The sequence below is a fragment of the Molossus molossus genome, unplaced genomic scaffold (assembly GCF_014108415.1).
Source record: "Molossus molossus isolate mMolMol1 unplaced genomic scaffold, mMolMol1.p scaffold_m16_p_11, whole genome shotgun sequence".
Classification (NCBI taxonomy): domain Eukaryota; kingdom Metazoa; phylum Chordata; class Mammalia; order Chiroptera; family Molossidae; genus Molossus; species Molossus molossus.
This window is the reverse complement of record NW_023425346.1, coordinates 26,774,621-26,790,279: the sequence shown is the minus strand read 5'-3', so window position 1 is coordinate 26,790,279 and position 15,659 is coordinate 26,774,621. Positions and strand designations below refer to the sequence as shown.

At 38.0% G+C, this 15,659-nt stretch overlaps 1 protein-coding gene across 2 annotated transcripts in view; it reads right to left on the bottom strand.

Moving 5' to 3' along the window:
- Positions 1–15,659, bottom strand: part of ARHGAP15 (Rho GTPase activating protein 15) — a 618,649-nt gene that overhangs the window by 505,866 nt on the left and 97,124 nt on the right. For both annotated transcript variants that reach the window (XM_036253427.1, XM_036253428.1), the window contains one exon: positions 12,695–12,782. In XM_036253427.1, the coding sequence (XP_036109320.1) occupies positions 12,695–12,782 (88 nt within the window). The remainder of the gene's footprint in view (positions 1–12,694; positions 12,783–15,659) is intronic.

Genomic DNA, 15,659 nt, shown 5'->3' with positions numbered 1-15,659 from the left:
ATGATGCCTCAGGTGCCCCCTCAGAGTCCCTCCTTAGACCCTACTCCACTCTGTCCATCTCAGCTGGCCCTGTAGATGGCCAGCCCTGATTGGACCCGTATGGTCACTTCCTGAGGATGACCAGTCAATCACGTTTTTGGAATGTTAGGCCCTCCCTCTTGGCTGCCAGAATGTAAACAGGCTTTTGGCTCCCTGACCACTTTCAGATTTGGATGAAATGACTTTGCGGAGCATAGGATCTGACTCTCTGAGTAGTCGTCCAAGGGTTTACGCAGAGTCCATATGATGCAGGCAGTAAAGACTGGATGGTAACTTTTAATCAAAAGGAAGCAGGAAATGGGAAGAAACATGGCAGATGAATTCCTTCTTCTTCCACCCCTGCTCAATGATTCTCTGCGTCTGAGACTCTCTGCAGAGGAGTAGCTGGCATGGTAACACATCCCTCTACTATTTCCCATCATCCCCTGCCTCACTTCCTTTTTACTTCACTCACTGTGTCCTGGATTCATGCCTCTCAAATACAGCATGAATGCTTATCAGGCTTTGATTTCCAGGGCATTGGGCTGAGACAAAGTTACTTTCTTTGCGGCAGAGAAGGAAGGCTCTCCACCAAATGTGTGCTGCACACCCTCTTCAGGAGTCCAGAGCTGTCCTTGCAAAGCAGCTCCCCAGTCAGAGACTGTCTGCCTAGCCTCCCTTGCCTCAGCACTGCCGCAGTACTCATTCTCGGCCCTGGAAGGCGAGTAAGCACGAGGTGGAATATTTCTGGGCTTGTGGGCTTTAAAGCACATGCAGACCTTCTCATATTCTCTTTAACATTCCCTCCTCTGACACTATGGGTGCAGAGCCCAAAGAGGAAAGAATATTCATTTTGGCTGTGGTGTGGGTAAAAATGAGGTTCTGCAAAAATGTTGGATCGTATTTGGACAGCAGGTAGTGTTCTGCTACCTGACAAATCTTTATATTACTGTTAAAAAAAAAAAAAAGAACAAAAACCTCAGACAGAGATTTTAAATATACTGCCATGAAGTGGCAATTTGGCTATTTGAATCCCAGATTCTACCTGGTTCCAAAGCCTGTTGTCGTAACCACTATACTTTATTGCTTCATGTTGTAATAACAACAGTAACAGTGAATATAATTAAGATTTATCCTTTGCTATGTGCGAGGTATGTTACATCAATTTTCTCGCTATATGATGTGGGTATTCTTATTAACACCATAGTGCATTCAAGATCTCCAAGGATTATAGTAACAAACAAAGTGTAATGTTATGGTTCCCAACCCAGGTGGTCTGATTTAGAAACTCCTCTTTCTACCTAGTAAGATATACTGCTTCCCAGCGCATTTCAATTTAGTAGTGAGTTTTTAAGAAAGACTAAATACACATATTCAGTAAATTAAAAAGTGCACTGTGAAGTAAATCTCTTTTATCTTAGAGAAATGCAAGCTCTAAATCAGATGCATTGCATTGACCAAAATGATAAACCACAGAGAGTCAAGCTTCATAATTAAAATAGTTTTCTGAGAGAGCCTAAGGTGAGCTTTATTGGACAGTAAGCTATTATCCATTTATAAAGCATCCTATCAATTTCATAGATTTTTGTGGTTATTAAAAATTACGTAAGACACAAAATTTATTGTGGTTAATGGCCAAATCTTGAGAAAATTATAACCAGAGAACATGCCTTCATTTATAGTAATATTGATCACTTGATTTCACTTTTTTCCCTACCAAGTTTATGTTCATAAACTACTGGAATTCAATTTCCTTTTCTTCTTTCTTGTTTTCCATCTCCACCCATCATCTTCCAGATTTTCAACTGTTATTTTTTTCTAATTTTTAAATGTATGGTGAGGCCATACAATAGTGTAATCTATGGCTATTCTAATTAACTGCCCAATGACAACCATGCTGACTTTGCCAGAGCACTATCATTACGAGAATTAAAACATTAAAGAAAGATTTAAAATACCTTCATTAGGCCAAGGTTGGTAGGGCTATTGTCTGCGTTTCCATTTTTTATGGCTTTTGAGAAGGGATCTGAATAAGGGCTCAACACTCACTTTACAAAGATAAAATTATTCCATATTCATTTTGCACAGACTACTCAATAATTCATAAATAGCTTTCTGATTGAAACTATTTTCATCTTTTTGCTAAATCTCATCATTTTACTCCCATAAATAAGTCCATTTTGTTATTAAAGTCATACTACAGTGAATGGGCATTAGAGGTATTGCATTATTTAATTAATGCTTGTGCTTATTATTTGCATTGGGAGTAAATTATATTAAAAGAATAAACAAATTATTTTAATGAGACCTTTGACATTACTCTTTTTTTTTTTTTTTGCTTTATAGGTAAAGGTTATAGCTGAATAAATGGTGTGAAAATTTAATAGTTTATTAAATGCCTTCAAAGTTTTCTATCATTTGAAGTAAAATTTGTCAGTGTTTGCCTCTGACTAAATGTGTTAGTACAACGTATAGCGAAAAACAAAAATAGCAAAAAAAAAAAAAAAAGTTACATATAAAATTAACATGTAGGCTCCATATTGAACATACTAACTTTAGAACCATACCATTTCAGGCAATAAATATCCCCTTAAGTGTCCATAATGCTTTTGAATTCATGTTAAATGTGAAACTAAGTTTTCTGAGAATACTCTGTGACAGATATAACAGAAACAGTTGATTAGTGAGAATAAAGTGCATTTGGTCTGTTTTTGGTGGATGTGGAGACAAGAGATATTTCTTTTTTTTAAATTAATTAATGGATTTATTTTTGTTACAGATGTTTCTCCTTTTTCCCCCATTGACACCCTCTTCCCCCTCCTTCCCCACCCTGTCCCCAGCTTTGTTGTCCATATCCATTGGTCACGCATACATGCATATAAGTTCTGTGGTTTAGACAGATATTTCTTAATGGTTTTTGCACAATGCCTTTATTTTACTGGGTGCAACACTGAGCCTGTATTCTGGAGTCACACGAAAACACAGGTTTGCTGCTGAGGTTCACTGATGAATACACCCATGTTCTTGGGATAGTATATTTTTAGTTCTTAGATCAATTTCCCTGCTTGCCTTCTTTATACCAGGACTTCTTTAGAAATGACCATAATGTGGAAAGGTCAAAGGCATATGAGACCATTAAAGTAGTTTCTGAGTGAGAAAATGCCTTGTGATTTATGATTTACTATATGCATTGGGCCATAATGATGACATACTTAGCTATTTTGCTTTGTTGTTTTGTTTTGTTTTGTTTTGTCTTGCCAATAAGACTATAGGTTTAATTGTTCTCATCAATCTCCATAATTTTTTAGAATTTGTATCACAGATAATTTAACAAGTCCTATCTTCTTTTTATTAAAGTTAGAAATAATACATCTCAATTCCCCAAACCCATCCTGAAAACTCTGAATCCCTCTTAATTTGAGGCTATTTAGTATTGATTACAAAGAGCTCCACAGTACCTACAGAATGAATTCATCTCTTCTCAGTCCTGCTCAAGGTTTTTCATAAACTAGTCCCACGGTGACTTTCTGACTAACTTAGAGAGTTTGTTATTCCTCAACGCTTTTCCTCAACTTATTTTGACTCAGTCCCCTTTTAGCAGTACATCCATGAAACTTTTAGAAGTAACATGAAATAGTATGGACTGGGGCACATCTACCCTAGACCTCAGGGAACATCAAAACACATTTTCAAGAGCAATGACTAGCACCATAGTGTGTGTGGCAAGGCAAGAAATCAATAATAGCTGCAAAATAAGCAAACAGGAATGAATTTCCCATATTTTATCATCACTTAGTCCCTTATTTCTACATAAACTGTCCCCCCATTTCTGCATTAAAATTTTATTCATCCTTCAAAAACTGCTCAAATATCACTTCCTCTTTGCATAGATTTAGAATCCTGTCCAGCTGAAATCAATTTCTCTCTCCTCTGAGTTATGATAAAACTAATCCATGCTTCTGTTCATACCATTTTGGAGCAACTATCAATGCCTTTTTTTCACTGCGATTACTTGATTCTTGAACATGCTTTCCATTTCTTTCCAGGCTCTCACAGGAGAGCTCTGACTCATTTTTATACTTTTCATCACACCTAGCAAAGTGGCTTAAGCATCCAGGATACCCAGTGATGTTTGCAGAATGAACAAATGAAGAGATACATAGGCTGAGAATTTCTTAAAACAACCACCCATTACTTAAAAGAACTACCTGTAGCTAATTATATGGTTCCTTAGTATGTTTTATCATATATTTTTATCACTTTAGTCATGTTTTAGTATAATAAACCTACATAATGTCCCATCTCCTGTACCATACTAGAAGCACCTTGAGAGTAGAAATCATATATTATTCATCTGGGTATCTCTAGGGTTTAAAAACACATTGTGTGACACCTGTTAGAAGTTGTTGATTGTTCATAGAATAGATAAGTGAATCGGTGCTCTAAATTACAGTGATACCTCGGTTCTCGAACGCCTTGACTTTCGACCAAATCGGTATTCGACCAGGAGATTCGAGAAACTTTTGTCTTGGAATCCGAACAAATATTTGGAACTCGAACTTCCGAGATGAGCCGAGTTGAGCCGAATGGCGTTCATTCGGCCCAGCGCGCCTTGCTCGCGTCATCAGTGTGAGTGCAGAGAGAGAGTCACGCTTTGTGGAGAGAGTCACGCTTTACACTGAATTTAACCCTTAGACATACTGTACACTTTTATTTCTTGTTGAGACTTATGTTTTTCTACATATTATATACAAATTAGGCCAGTAAATAGGCATTTTCTGGGGCTTGGAACGAATTAATCCAGTTTCCATTATTTCCTATTGGGTTTCATTGCTTCGGTTCTCGAACAATTTGGTTCTCGACCGTCCTCCTGGAACGAATTATGTTCGAGAACCGAGGTATCACTGTACACAACTTCTACCCCATGGAGCAATCTATCAATGGGTTTTGTTTTTTTTAACTAGGAATATTTTCTGGGTTTTTTTCCCCCCATATTCTATGGCTTGACTCAGGTGTTTACTCCCTACCAAACAGAAGCTCTAAAATCACAAAACACAGCAAGTAATTAGGAGGCAAGTTGCAACTGAAATGCTGGAGCCCTGGAAATACTTCACAGATACTAAAATAGGTATGTGTACCAGAAAAATGCAAGGTGCGTGTGTGCAAAAGCCCCAAGGGATACAGCAAATTGACACCTTCTGTTTCTTTAGGACTTCTCTACCACCAGACGAAATAAACAATACTGAGGGTGCTTCTGCGCAATAGTTTTGTTCTTTGTCGAAATGAGATGAAGCCTTGATCTTAGATGAATCGACTTCCTCTCTTGACTTTTCCCCATGATAGACCTGGTTCTTTTAACACCTGAGTCATACTGCTGTTCAGTGTATATTTGTTCAAAGAATAGCTGTGATAGATTACTCTAGGGTGAAGATGTCTAGGGACTAAACACACCTTACTGAAGACTTGTCCCTGGTAGCAAACCTCAGCCCATGGCCCTGTTTTCAATCCATTTCTTTTATCTTGCTTCCAACAAAACTGAAAAAAAAAACCTTATTTCTCTTTTTAGCACACAGATCTTGCCCATTCTCAGTTTCATGCCATTGTTCATATTTTTTACTCCACTAGAATTCCCTGCCTACAAATATCCTCATATTGAAATTATAACCATCCTTCAAGGCCCAATTCAAATCTTCACAGATGTGAGCTGTCCTTTCTTTGAATCTCAAAAAAAACCCACCTCATCTATGTTTCTTATTTTTTCTCACTCTATTTTTTGGCAGCGATGCTATAAAGCAAAGACGGTATCTTGATTATTCCTGATTATATCTCTATGCCTTATATGTAGCCCTAACGAGCAAGCTGTTCATTGTAGGATTTCAATACATATTCTTATGAAGCCTTTTCCTACCAAGGCTTATATAAATAGCACAAACTTGATTAACCAAATGCATATTTAAATGAAAGTGAGGTAGATTGAATGAAGAACTGTGTTATCTAGATCAACTCTCCAACTAAAAACAATGAAAAATGCTAGATAATTTTTTTTATTACCTTAAAAGAACAAAAAGGATGAAAAGATAGTGGAAAGTGAGAGGGAAAATTTTTTTGGAGGTGGGACTCTAAACCCAGAAAAATAAGTGAATATCAAGTGAACATACTGCATTTTGCCTAAGGGCATCTGTTTCTACTCTACATTTGAACTTTGGTCAGTTGGCCTCACAGAATAATGGAAAAGGTGCTGCCTGGGGTCTTAAGAAAAGATAAAGAAGAACCAATATTAAATGCATTGCTTTTCTCCAATCCCAAGGGATAATGAAGAAGACTGCCTTTGTAGATGAGCAATGTAAGAGAAGAAAAATAGAAAGAGTAAAGAATAATTCTGTCTCTGAGAAGTTGTAGCATAGTTGTAGCTCTCCTATTATGTACACATAACCTAAGAATTTTAAATTGTTAACCTAGATTGAGCTAATCAGTCACTGGGAGTGTCCCAGATCCTTTGAGAAAAATGCAAAACAGTGTAGAGTAGGACATATTTATCCCAGGCCTCAGAGAACTTTCCATGATATTTCAATACAATGATTAGCACACAGGCAAAAATAACCAGACATAAAGGAAGCAAAGCAACATGAGTGACTACCAACAGAAAGAGGCTGACGCAAACTTCTCATGTTAGAATCACAAGACACAGAAGATAAAACATTGCCTCCCAATTTAACAAAATAAGAAGAGAGTCTTAAAAATATCTGCAGGAAACAACTATAACAAATGACAAAGTAAATTTTCAAAGGAAACTTTTAGAAACAAAAATTATAATAATTGAAATGAAAACAATGTTTATCACAAAGGGAGACTGAAGTAAATAATTAGAATATAAATCAAGATAAACTATTTGGAAATTTCAGTTCAGAAAGGAAAACAGAAGAAAGAAGAATGTAAAACGTATGAAGGATAGAGTGAGAAAACAGTTTTAACTAGAGGCTTAGAAGAAAATAAGAGAGAGAATATAAAAGAAGCTATATCTAAAAAGATAGTATCCAGGAATTTACTAAAATATATCAATGACAGTTATAAATAATTTCAAAAGTCCCAACAATCCAGGCAGGGGAAATAAAGAGAAATTGACATCTGGATGCATCATGGTGAAACTGTGCTCAAACAGAAGTAATGAAAAATATTACGAGCAGCCAGAGAACAGCAATTAGGCTAGTAGGTAACTTCTTTCTCTTCTTTCTTTTTTTTTCTTTTTCTTTTTTTTCTTTATTGATTTTAGAGAGAGATGAAGGAAGAGGGAAAGAGAGATAGAAACATCCTTGATTGAGAATATCGATTGGCCGCCTCCTGCATGACCCCCCACTTGGGATCGGGCTCATTAACAAGGTATGTGCCCTGACTGGAAATTGAACCAGCACCCTCTTGGTTCATGGGTCGATGTTCAACCAGTGAGCCACACCAGCCGGGCTAACAGGTAACTTCTTGATCACAACAACAGATGACAGAAAACAGCGGCGCTCTTTTTTGTGATGATTTGGAGGCGGTCGGCTGCTTCAGGATGAAGCTGAACACTTATTTCCCAGCCACTGGCTTCCAGAAACTCACTGAAGTGGACAATAAACACTAACTTTTACGAGAAGCGTATGGCCACAGAAGTTGTTGCTGATGCTCTGGGTGAAGAATGGAAGGGCTGTGTGGTTCAAAACAGTGATGGGAATGACAAATAAGATTTCACCATGAAGCAGGGTGTCTTGACCCATGGCCATGTCGGCCTTCTGCTGAGTAAGGGACATCCCTGTTATAGACCAAGGAGGACTGAACAGAGAAATCACAAATCTGCCTGGGGTTGCATTGTGAATGCCAGTCTCAGTGTTCTCAACTTGGTCATTGTAATAAAAGAAGGAGAAAGATATTCTTGGTTTCACGGATACTACTATGGCTTCTTGCCTGGGGCCCAAAGAACTAGCAGAGTCTGCAAACATTTCAATCTCTCTAAAGAAGATGATATCTGCCAATATGTTGTGAGAAAGTCTCTACACAAAGACAGTAAGAAACCTTAAACCGAAGCATCCAAGAATCAGCATTCTGCAACACAAATGGCATCTTGCTCTGAAGAAACAATGTACTGAGAAAAATAAGGATGAGGCCACAGAATATGCTAAACTTTTGCCTAAGAGAATGACGAGGCCAAGGAAACATGCCAGGAACAGACCAGCCAAGAGACGCAGGGTGTCCCCTCTGAGAGCTTCCACCTCTATGTCTGAGTCCGGTCAACAATGAGATCGAGTCCAGTCAAAAATAAGAACAAACATCAAATTTCAAAGAAAGAAAGAAAACAGTGAATTTGATGTGCCAAAAGAAAATAACTACCCACTGAAAACGCTATATCCAGAGAGAATACATCTTCCCAGAATGGAGGAGAAAGAGAGACATTTGGAAACAAGCAGACACTGAGACAGATTGTTACCATGAGACCCTTACTACAGGAATTTCTCAGAATACACTTTAAACAGAAGGAAAAGTGATCCTGGAAGGAAGGTCTAAGATGCAGGAAGAAATAAATAGCAAAGAACATGGTAAATATTGGGCAAATGGAAACCAACATTGACTCTATAAAAGAGAATAAATAATGTCTAGTGGTGTGAACAAAAAATAAAAAGTAAGAACTAAAATACCAGACAGCAAAAGCATATACATTGGGAAGGAGATAAACATATTAAACATATTTTAAGCTAATATTTTAGAAGAGGGTAAAAGATTTGATTAGCTTTAGCCTTTGATAAGTATCAATGTTGTAATCCTAGGTAAGCCACTAACAGAACAGAAACAAAGGGTATCACTACCAAAGACACAGAGAAAAATATAGAATAATAAAAAAAGGAAAGGAAAGGAAATGCAAGATATATTGAGAGAAAAAAAGCAAAAACAATGAGTCCATTTATAGAAATTCAAAACCAAAGTCCTTATATTTTTAAGGACTATCAATATAGGTGGAAAAATAAGGAAAGGTAATAAAATAATGAATAAAATACAGTTGAACTCTATGGCAACAGAAGAGGCTGTGATGACTTAGGAACAAATAAATGGCAGGGGGTGGGGCCTCGGGAGGGCAGGCAGGGTCTGTCTATATCTTGACCTGGGTGGTGGTGACGTAGAAGCTTGATGAATAATTTAAAACATTTGTATATGCTTAATGCATTTGACTAAAAATGGTTTCTATATCATTTTACGGTGACAATATTTAAAAATTTTAAAGTGAGTTAAAAATCAGAATATATAAAAATCTATGAGACTATGACACTTCCTTTTCTTCGTTGTCCGCATATGCAGATCTAGGGACACCAGGGGTTTCCAAATGCTCCTCCTCACTGGAGGGTCAGCCAGGCGGCACCAAACTTTCTCTGGTCTGGGGTGATCAAAAGAGGACAACATCTGTGCTCACAGAAAGGGGACAGTGTCCTGTCTTGCTAAAGACTGTCCTTCATGCTGAGGTTTCTCCTACCTAGATTCGGGACTGGGTCCTTTTTCTATTTGAAATCAACAGTGCTAGTTGGTGGTAAGTTACTCTTCAATGTCTTTATTAAAAACAAACACCAAAATAACACGTCAGTTGTCCTCTCCCTTGAAGAGGAGACTGAGGACCCGGAGCCCAAGAATTTCTCATTTACAAACACCAGTGAAGTGATTCTGTGTCTATTTTCAGGGGAAGGCAACTTCTGATAAAAATGTGACTTGATTATGAACTGAAACAACTTCAGTGAGAATGAAAAATTGCCAAACACGGAATGTGGTATCAGGCACAACATTTTGTGACATGCTGTATTAAATGCGAAAGCCTTCGGGGTAGTAGGAGTCGATGGAGGAAATGTATGTGGACATGCGGGTGGTTACATCTAAAGCCCCGCATGGAGGGATGGCTTCATTTTCAGAATTATTCAGTGCTCAGATACAATATTTTATGCTGCCTATGAGTATATATTTTTCTTCTTGGAGTATGTACATACTGGTATAATTTGAATGAATATATTTCCTATACATGTCTGAATCCCTTCAATTGCAAAACTAGCATAGGGGAACAATATGTTATAATTATATTCTAAATCATGTACTACAGAAGATCATAAATATATTTATATACCTTACAAGAGTACATTGTAATAGAAGACAATAAGTATGTTATGGTTACTATGTGTTTTTGTGTTTTATTAATTCCATTCCTTACTACTTCTGCGGTCAGATAACACTAACCCCATTTTACAGATGAGGTTTCCGAAGCTCAAAGAAGTTGGGTAACTGTCAGGAAAACTAGAATGAAGTTCACTGTGGTTGCACGCACATCCCTGCTCCTAGCTGCTTTGAAGCTTTGTCTCACCACCGCATTAACCTTCAGGGGGCTTTCCTGCAAAGACGAAAGTTCCATTTCCTCGTTTAAACCACGGCCTGCGCTCACTCGGGCCACGTCCACTGACCCCTTGGAGACGGGACAGATTTTTCCCCAGAAGCACATGAACGACGCCAGGACATGTGCAAGGGGGTACAAGAAAAATTCAGAAGTTTGGGCATGAATCTCTTTCGAAATAAAACCACAGCAACTTCAGTCAAGGCCTGGTCATCACCGTATCTTTCTCTGAGACTGCAGCTGGGAAAGGTGGGCTATCCCACTAGGCCTCGGACACTTGGTTAGAACTGTTTCCAAGAAGTTGACTAGCAAGACAGTTCATGCAGTACAAACATGAATCTGTAATTCTCTTCCCCAACCACCACAAAACATAGTCCCTGCCCTGAATTCACTGTGAAGACAATGAGTGCTGGGAGAAACCACCAGAGAATGGAAAATGGGGCCAGAAGTAAAAAAATGGGGACTGCAGAAACAAACAAACAAAAGAAAACCCTGTTAACGAATGTCTTCTAAAAGTAAAACCTGGTGTGGATTAATAACCCTAAAGGTTGGACTGGGGGCATGCAATTAGTGAGCTGACCGCGAAGGTTTGCCTATCATCTCCAGGGAGTTTTCCTTCACCTGCATACAAATGAAACAACTGATAATGCTATCTTCTGTATGAGGCGATTAAAACAATAAAAATAAACTAAATGCCTTCATTTGGAATCGAGTCTCTCCCCCTTCCCAGCACACTCACACTAACTCTGCTCCCCAGGACTTCTGCTCACCCAGGACCAGATCAGGTCAGCACCAGGCTCAGGTGGGCGAGGGCCCCGCCTCCTGGCTGACTTCCTTCCCCCTCGCACTCATTCAAGGGAAGACAAAGGACCTGCCGGTGGATGGGGGCTGTTTTGTGCCTGGCCTTTAGGGGTACTTCATTTTTCTTAAAAAGATTATCTCAACCTTACTGTAGCCAAAAAAATAAAACAAAACAAAACCCTAAAACAAATTTCTGAGGCAGTCCGAATTAAAAATACAAAGGCCTGCGACATATTTTTAATGTATTCATAATTAGTTTACAGATTGGGCCTCACGGAGACTCCAACATCAGCAAGCCACTTGGGGATAAAGGCTATTGCAATTATCAGGAGCAAGCCAAATGCTACCTTTTGTTCTAGCTAAAATCTCCTCCTTTAAAAAACCGTCTCCTAGCAGATGATTTTCTATTTCCCATTTAAAGAGGATTACATAGCATACAGGACCAGTGGCTGCAAAGCAAAGAACTTTCTATCGTCTTATTACCTGCCAAACACAAATTAGTTCATTGTGGTGACTCCTGCCAGGCTGCCCCTTTCCCTGCCCATCAGGAGAAGGGGTACTGCAGTCCTTCCCAATCAGGAGGCTGTCAGTCAGATAAGCTGCCTGCCCTCGGTCTCCCGCATCCTGTGGCCGCGCTGGTGTTTGGGCAACAGAGTTTGGAGCTTGTAGGGCCCCAGTAACGAACACAAAATTGCTCCTACTTACCATCCCTGTCAAATTCCTGTGGGCACGTGAGGCCCTCCTCCAGGTACACTAACGACACCCTACAAATTTCACTTTGTAGTAACTATAGGATACAGAAATTGTATTAGCTCCATTAGATGGAGTCATAGATATATTCAGAAAGGTTAGCTGGATATAGTGAATGTCACAGCTAGACTAAGATAAAAAATCACTTTGTTAACTTAGAGTGTCTCCTCATTGGTAGCACCCTAAATTAAGGTGCCATTTATAAACAGTTTATTATTATTTATTAATGTGTGAAGCACTTTACAGCATGCTGGATAACAACTTAAATTCATGTATTAAAGATGCACATACATGGTTTAATACGATTTACGTCTTATAATATTCTTTAAAACAGCTTCCCATAGTCTCATCCGTTAAGCATTTATTACTAATGCATTTTATAACATACTTTATAATACATTATTTGAGCAAGTAGCTGCATTTAGTGATCATTTCATAAATAAGAATAAAACATTTATAAATGGCACCTTAATTTAAAGGGTTACCTTCATATTACTAGATAGCTGCTCACCATTTATCTTATTTTGTGATTATTCTGCAAATGCACCACTTAATAAAACAGATACCAAGTTCTATTTTCCCTTCATCTGATTAAAAGTTTATTGAGTCATTTCCTCCATCTGCTTTCAGATGGTGGTAACTTGGAGGCTACAATGGGATTTTTGCTGAAACCAAACGTTCAATTCAACAATATTTCTGTAAAGGTGATAATAGTAGAAACAGAAAACTACCCACCACATTAGATACAGCCTGTTGCTTGGATTCTTTGTAAAATTCAATTTTTCGACTGGAAAGAACAATCCAGGAAGTAGACCAGTTTTTCCTTGGGGGAAAAAAAGGAAAGAAGCATTATCACTTGAAGAAATTATTCATAGATAGAGTATGAGCAACACTGGGACTGAGTGGAGACGATATTTTTAACCAGAATTCCTAAAAGTCTTTTTTTTTTATTAATTAATTTATTTTTGTTGTAGATGCTTCTCCTTTTCCCCCCACTGACACCCTCCTCCAGATCCCGCCACCCACTCCAGCATTGTTGACTGTGTCTACTGGTTGTGCTTATATGCATGTATGGTTTATCTCTTCCCTCCCCCACCCCCTCCTCTGAGGTTTGTCACTCTTTTTTTTTTTTTTAAGTCTATAAGTGGTATGGAATTTTGGTAATAATAAAGACATTCTGTAATTTTTAAAGATCATAACATTTACAATAAAAATTTCTCAATTCATATATCCTCCCCAAATCCGTTTCAGCTACAAAAAATCCAGTTTTTTTTTTAATCCTTACTCGAGGACATTTTTTTTTTTTTTTTTTTTGCATTTATCTTCAGATAGAGTGGGAGGGAGAGAGAGAGAGAAACATCGGTGTGAGAGAGACACATCGAGTGGTCACCACCCGCACTACCCAACCAGGGCCGGGGACAAACTGCAACCGAGGTACGTGCCCTTAGCGGGAACCGAACCCGGGGCTCTCTGGTCCGCAGGCTGACACTCTAACTGCGAGGTCCCATAAAGTATCCACTCATATAAAGTCTTTTCTAATGTAAGCCAAAAATAGCAAAATTAAAATAGGAATCAGAACACCTTCTTTTCCTGTTACTTTTTCATCATTCATTTAGTATATTTCAGAATCTGAAAAACTAAACAGCTATGTGTTGCTGCCTAGTTCAAAATATTTTTAATGTTGAATTTCACTAGAAATCAATAAAATGCAATAAAAAGAGTGAAATGCTCTTTCCCTCTTTGCCAATCAAATTGGCAAGAATTTGAAGAAATGACACCAAGGGTTCTTGAAAGTGTGGAGAAATGTATTCTGTGATACAGTTTTGGTGGGACTATAAGCTAGCACATCTTTTCTGAAGTGAATTTAGCAACATGTTGTTTTTTCAAATCTTTAAAAGTGTGTATATGTTTTGACTAAATAAGTCCATTTCTATGAATTTAAATTTATCCTAAAGAAATAATCTCACAAGTTGTTAAGGTGTGTGCACAAGAATAAACTGCACCATTATTTCTTAATTCTTTACCTAAAATATATATAAAAAAAGATTGGTATGTAAGTTATACATAACAGATTCATATAATGGAATCATGAACCCTATGCTATAGAAGAATACTGATATGGGATGATTTTAGTGCAGACCATATTACTATGTAATTTGCAAGATCATTCTGTGCTATTTACCTAAGACTGTTCTCAGGCATCCCAGCCCTTCTTATTATTAATTTTCATTCATTGCAATTTTGAATGTTACATCCTCCAATGTGCCTTCTATAACTTCCTCACATAGTACTTATGATAAATTAAAAATTAATTTGTAGCCCTGGTCGGTTTGGCTCAGCGGTTGGAGCATTGGCCTGCGGACCAGACAGTCCTGGTTTCGGCTTCCGCTAAGGGTATGTACCAAAAAAAATAAATAAAATAAAAATTAATTTGTATAAATTTCATCTCCCTATTTAAAAAAACTAAAATGATAGAAAGCATTTAGTCTTTACGGAAGCATCCCCAAGTGCCTAACACAGTGCCTTGGACTAGTAGACACTAAATATGGATTTACTGAGTCAGTGATTAAACTTACGCACGGGAGAAAGAGCTGGATATACAACAGTCAGTTCGGGTGGTAAAATCACAGCTTTTAATTTTCCTTTTTATTTCTTGGTGTTTATTAAAACAAAGTTTTTATCTGTTATATCATATGGCTACCATTTGCTTTGGTTTAACACTCATTTCAAAATAGCTGAATTCATTTTACAAAAGTGGTTTAAAAAGCAGTTTACAGAACGACTGTATCCAGGTCAATAGAAAACTACACAAAAATATGTTTTAAATGACCAGTCAGGATCTTTGTTTAATTTATTTCCACTGGTCTCTTAGGATCTAGGGGCTTGATTGAAAGGATGGCTTTGATTCAATACAGTTTCTATCTACCACAAGATTAGGTTGTTCTTACGTGCCTAAAGCTATCTTAATGATATACTATCATACTAAAACAAATAACATGACAAACAGATACAAACAATGTTTATTTTCCAACTTGCTAATATGAACACTATGTTCTTGGATCCTCATTTCTTCAAATGAAGAGTCATTTTTTTTTCCAATAAAACAATGAAAAAGAAGTGGGGGAAATACAGAAAGAAACCCACATTGGCCTTTTTCTCTCCCTCACCCTAGTGCCCACTTGTCTTGTTAGGTACCAGCAGCAGCAGGTGACTTGGAGCAGGCGCAGCCTCCTCTGCGTGCAGGTCCATTAGATGGCCCACAGTGTCAGCATGGTCCCAGAGAGAGGACAGAGGAACACTGGACAGACAGGTGGTCTAGACTGGACATCTTTGATTTCCACCCCTTATTCTGACTGTATGTGATCAGTGGGTATGCAACACCCTCAGACATAGCAAAACCCATATTTAACCTGCCTGTTATATTTCCAACTATATTTCTCATCTCCTGGCAGGGAGATGCTATACCTTATTTGCTCTCTGCCTGTAGCCAGCCTTGGATAAATAGTTCTGATTTGAATCTGTTTCAGATGTTGATCGTTTATAGGACTTGCTGGCATTCTTCTCCCCTTCCTTAAACTTGGAACTGGAACTGGTACGAGTGGAAGTTGCATGAAATTCAATTATCTCATGGTTCTATATTGGAACTTTGAACTGCTGTGAAATGTTCCGTTAGGGGAATATGATGAACAAGCCAAAGAGG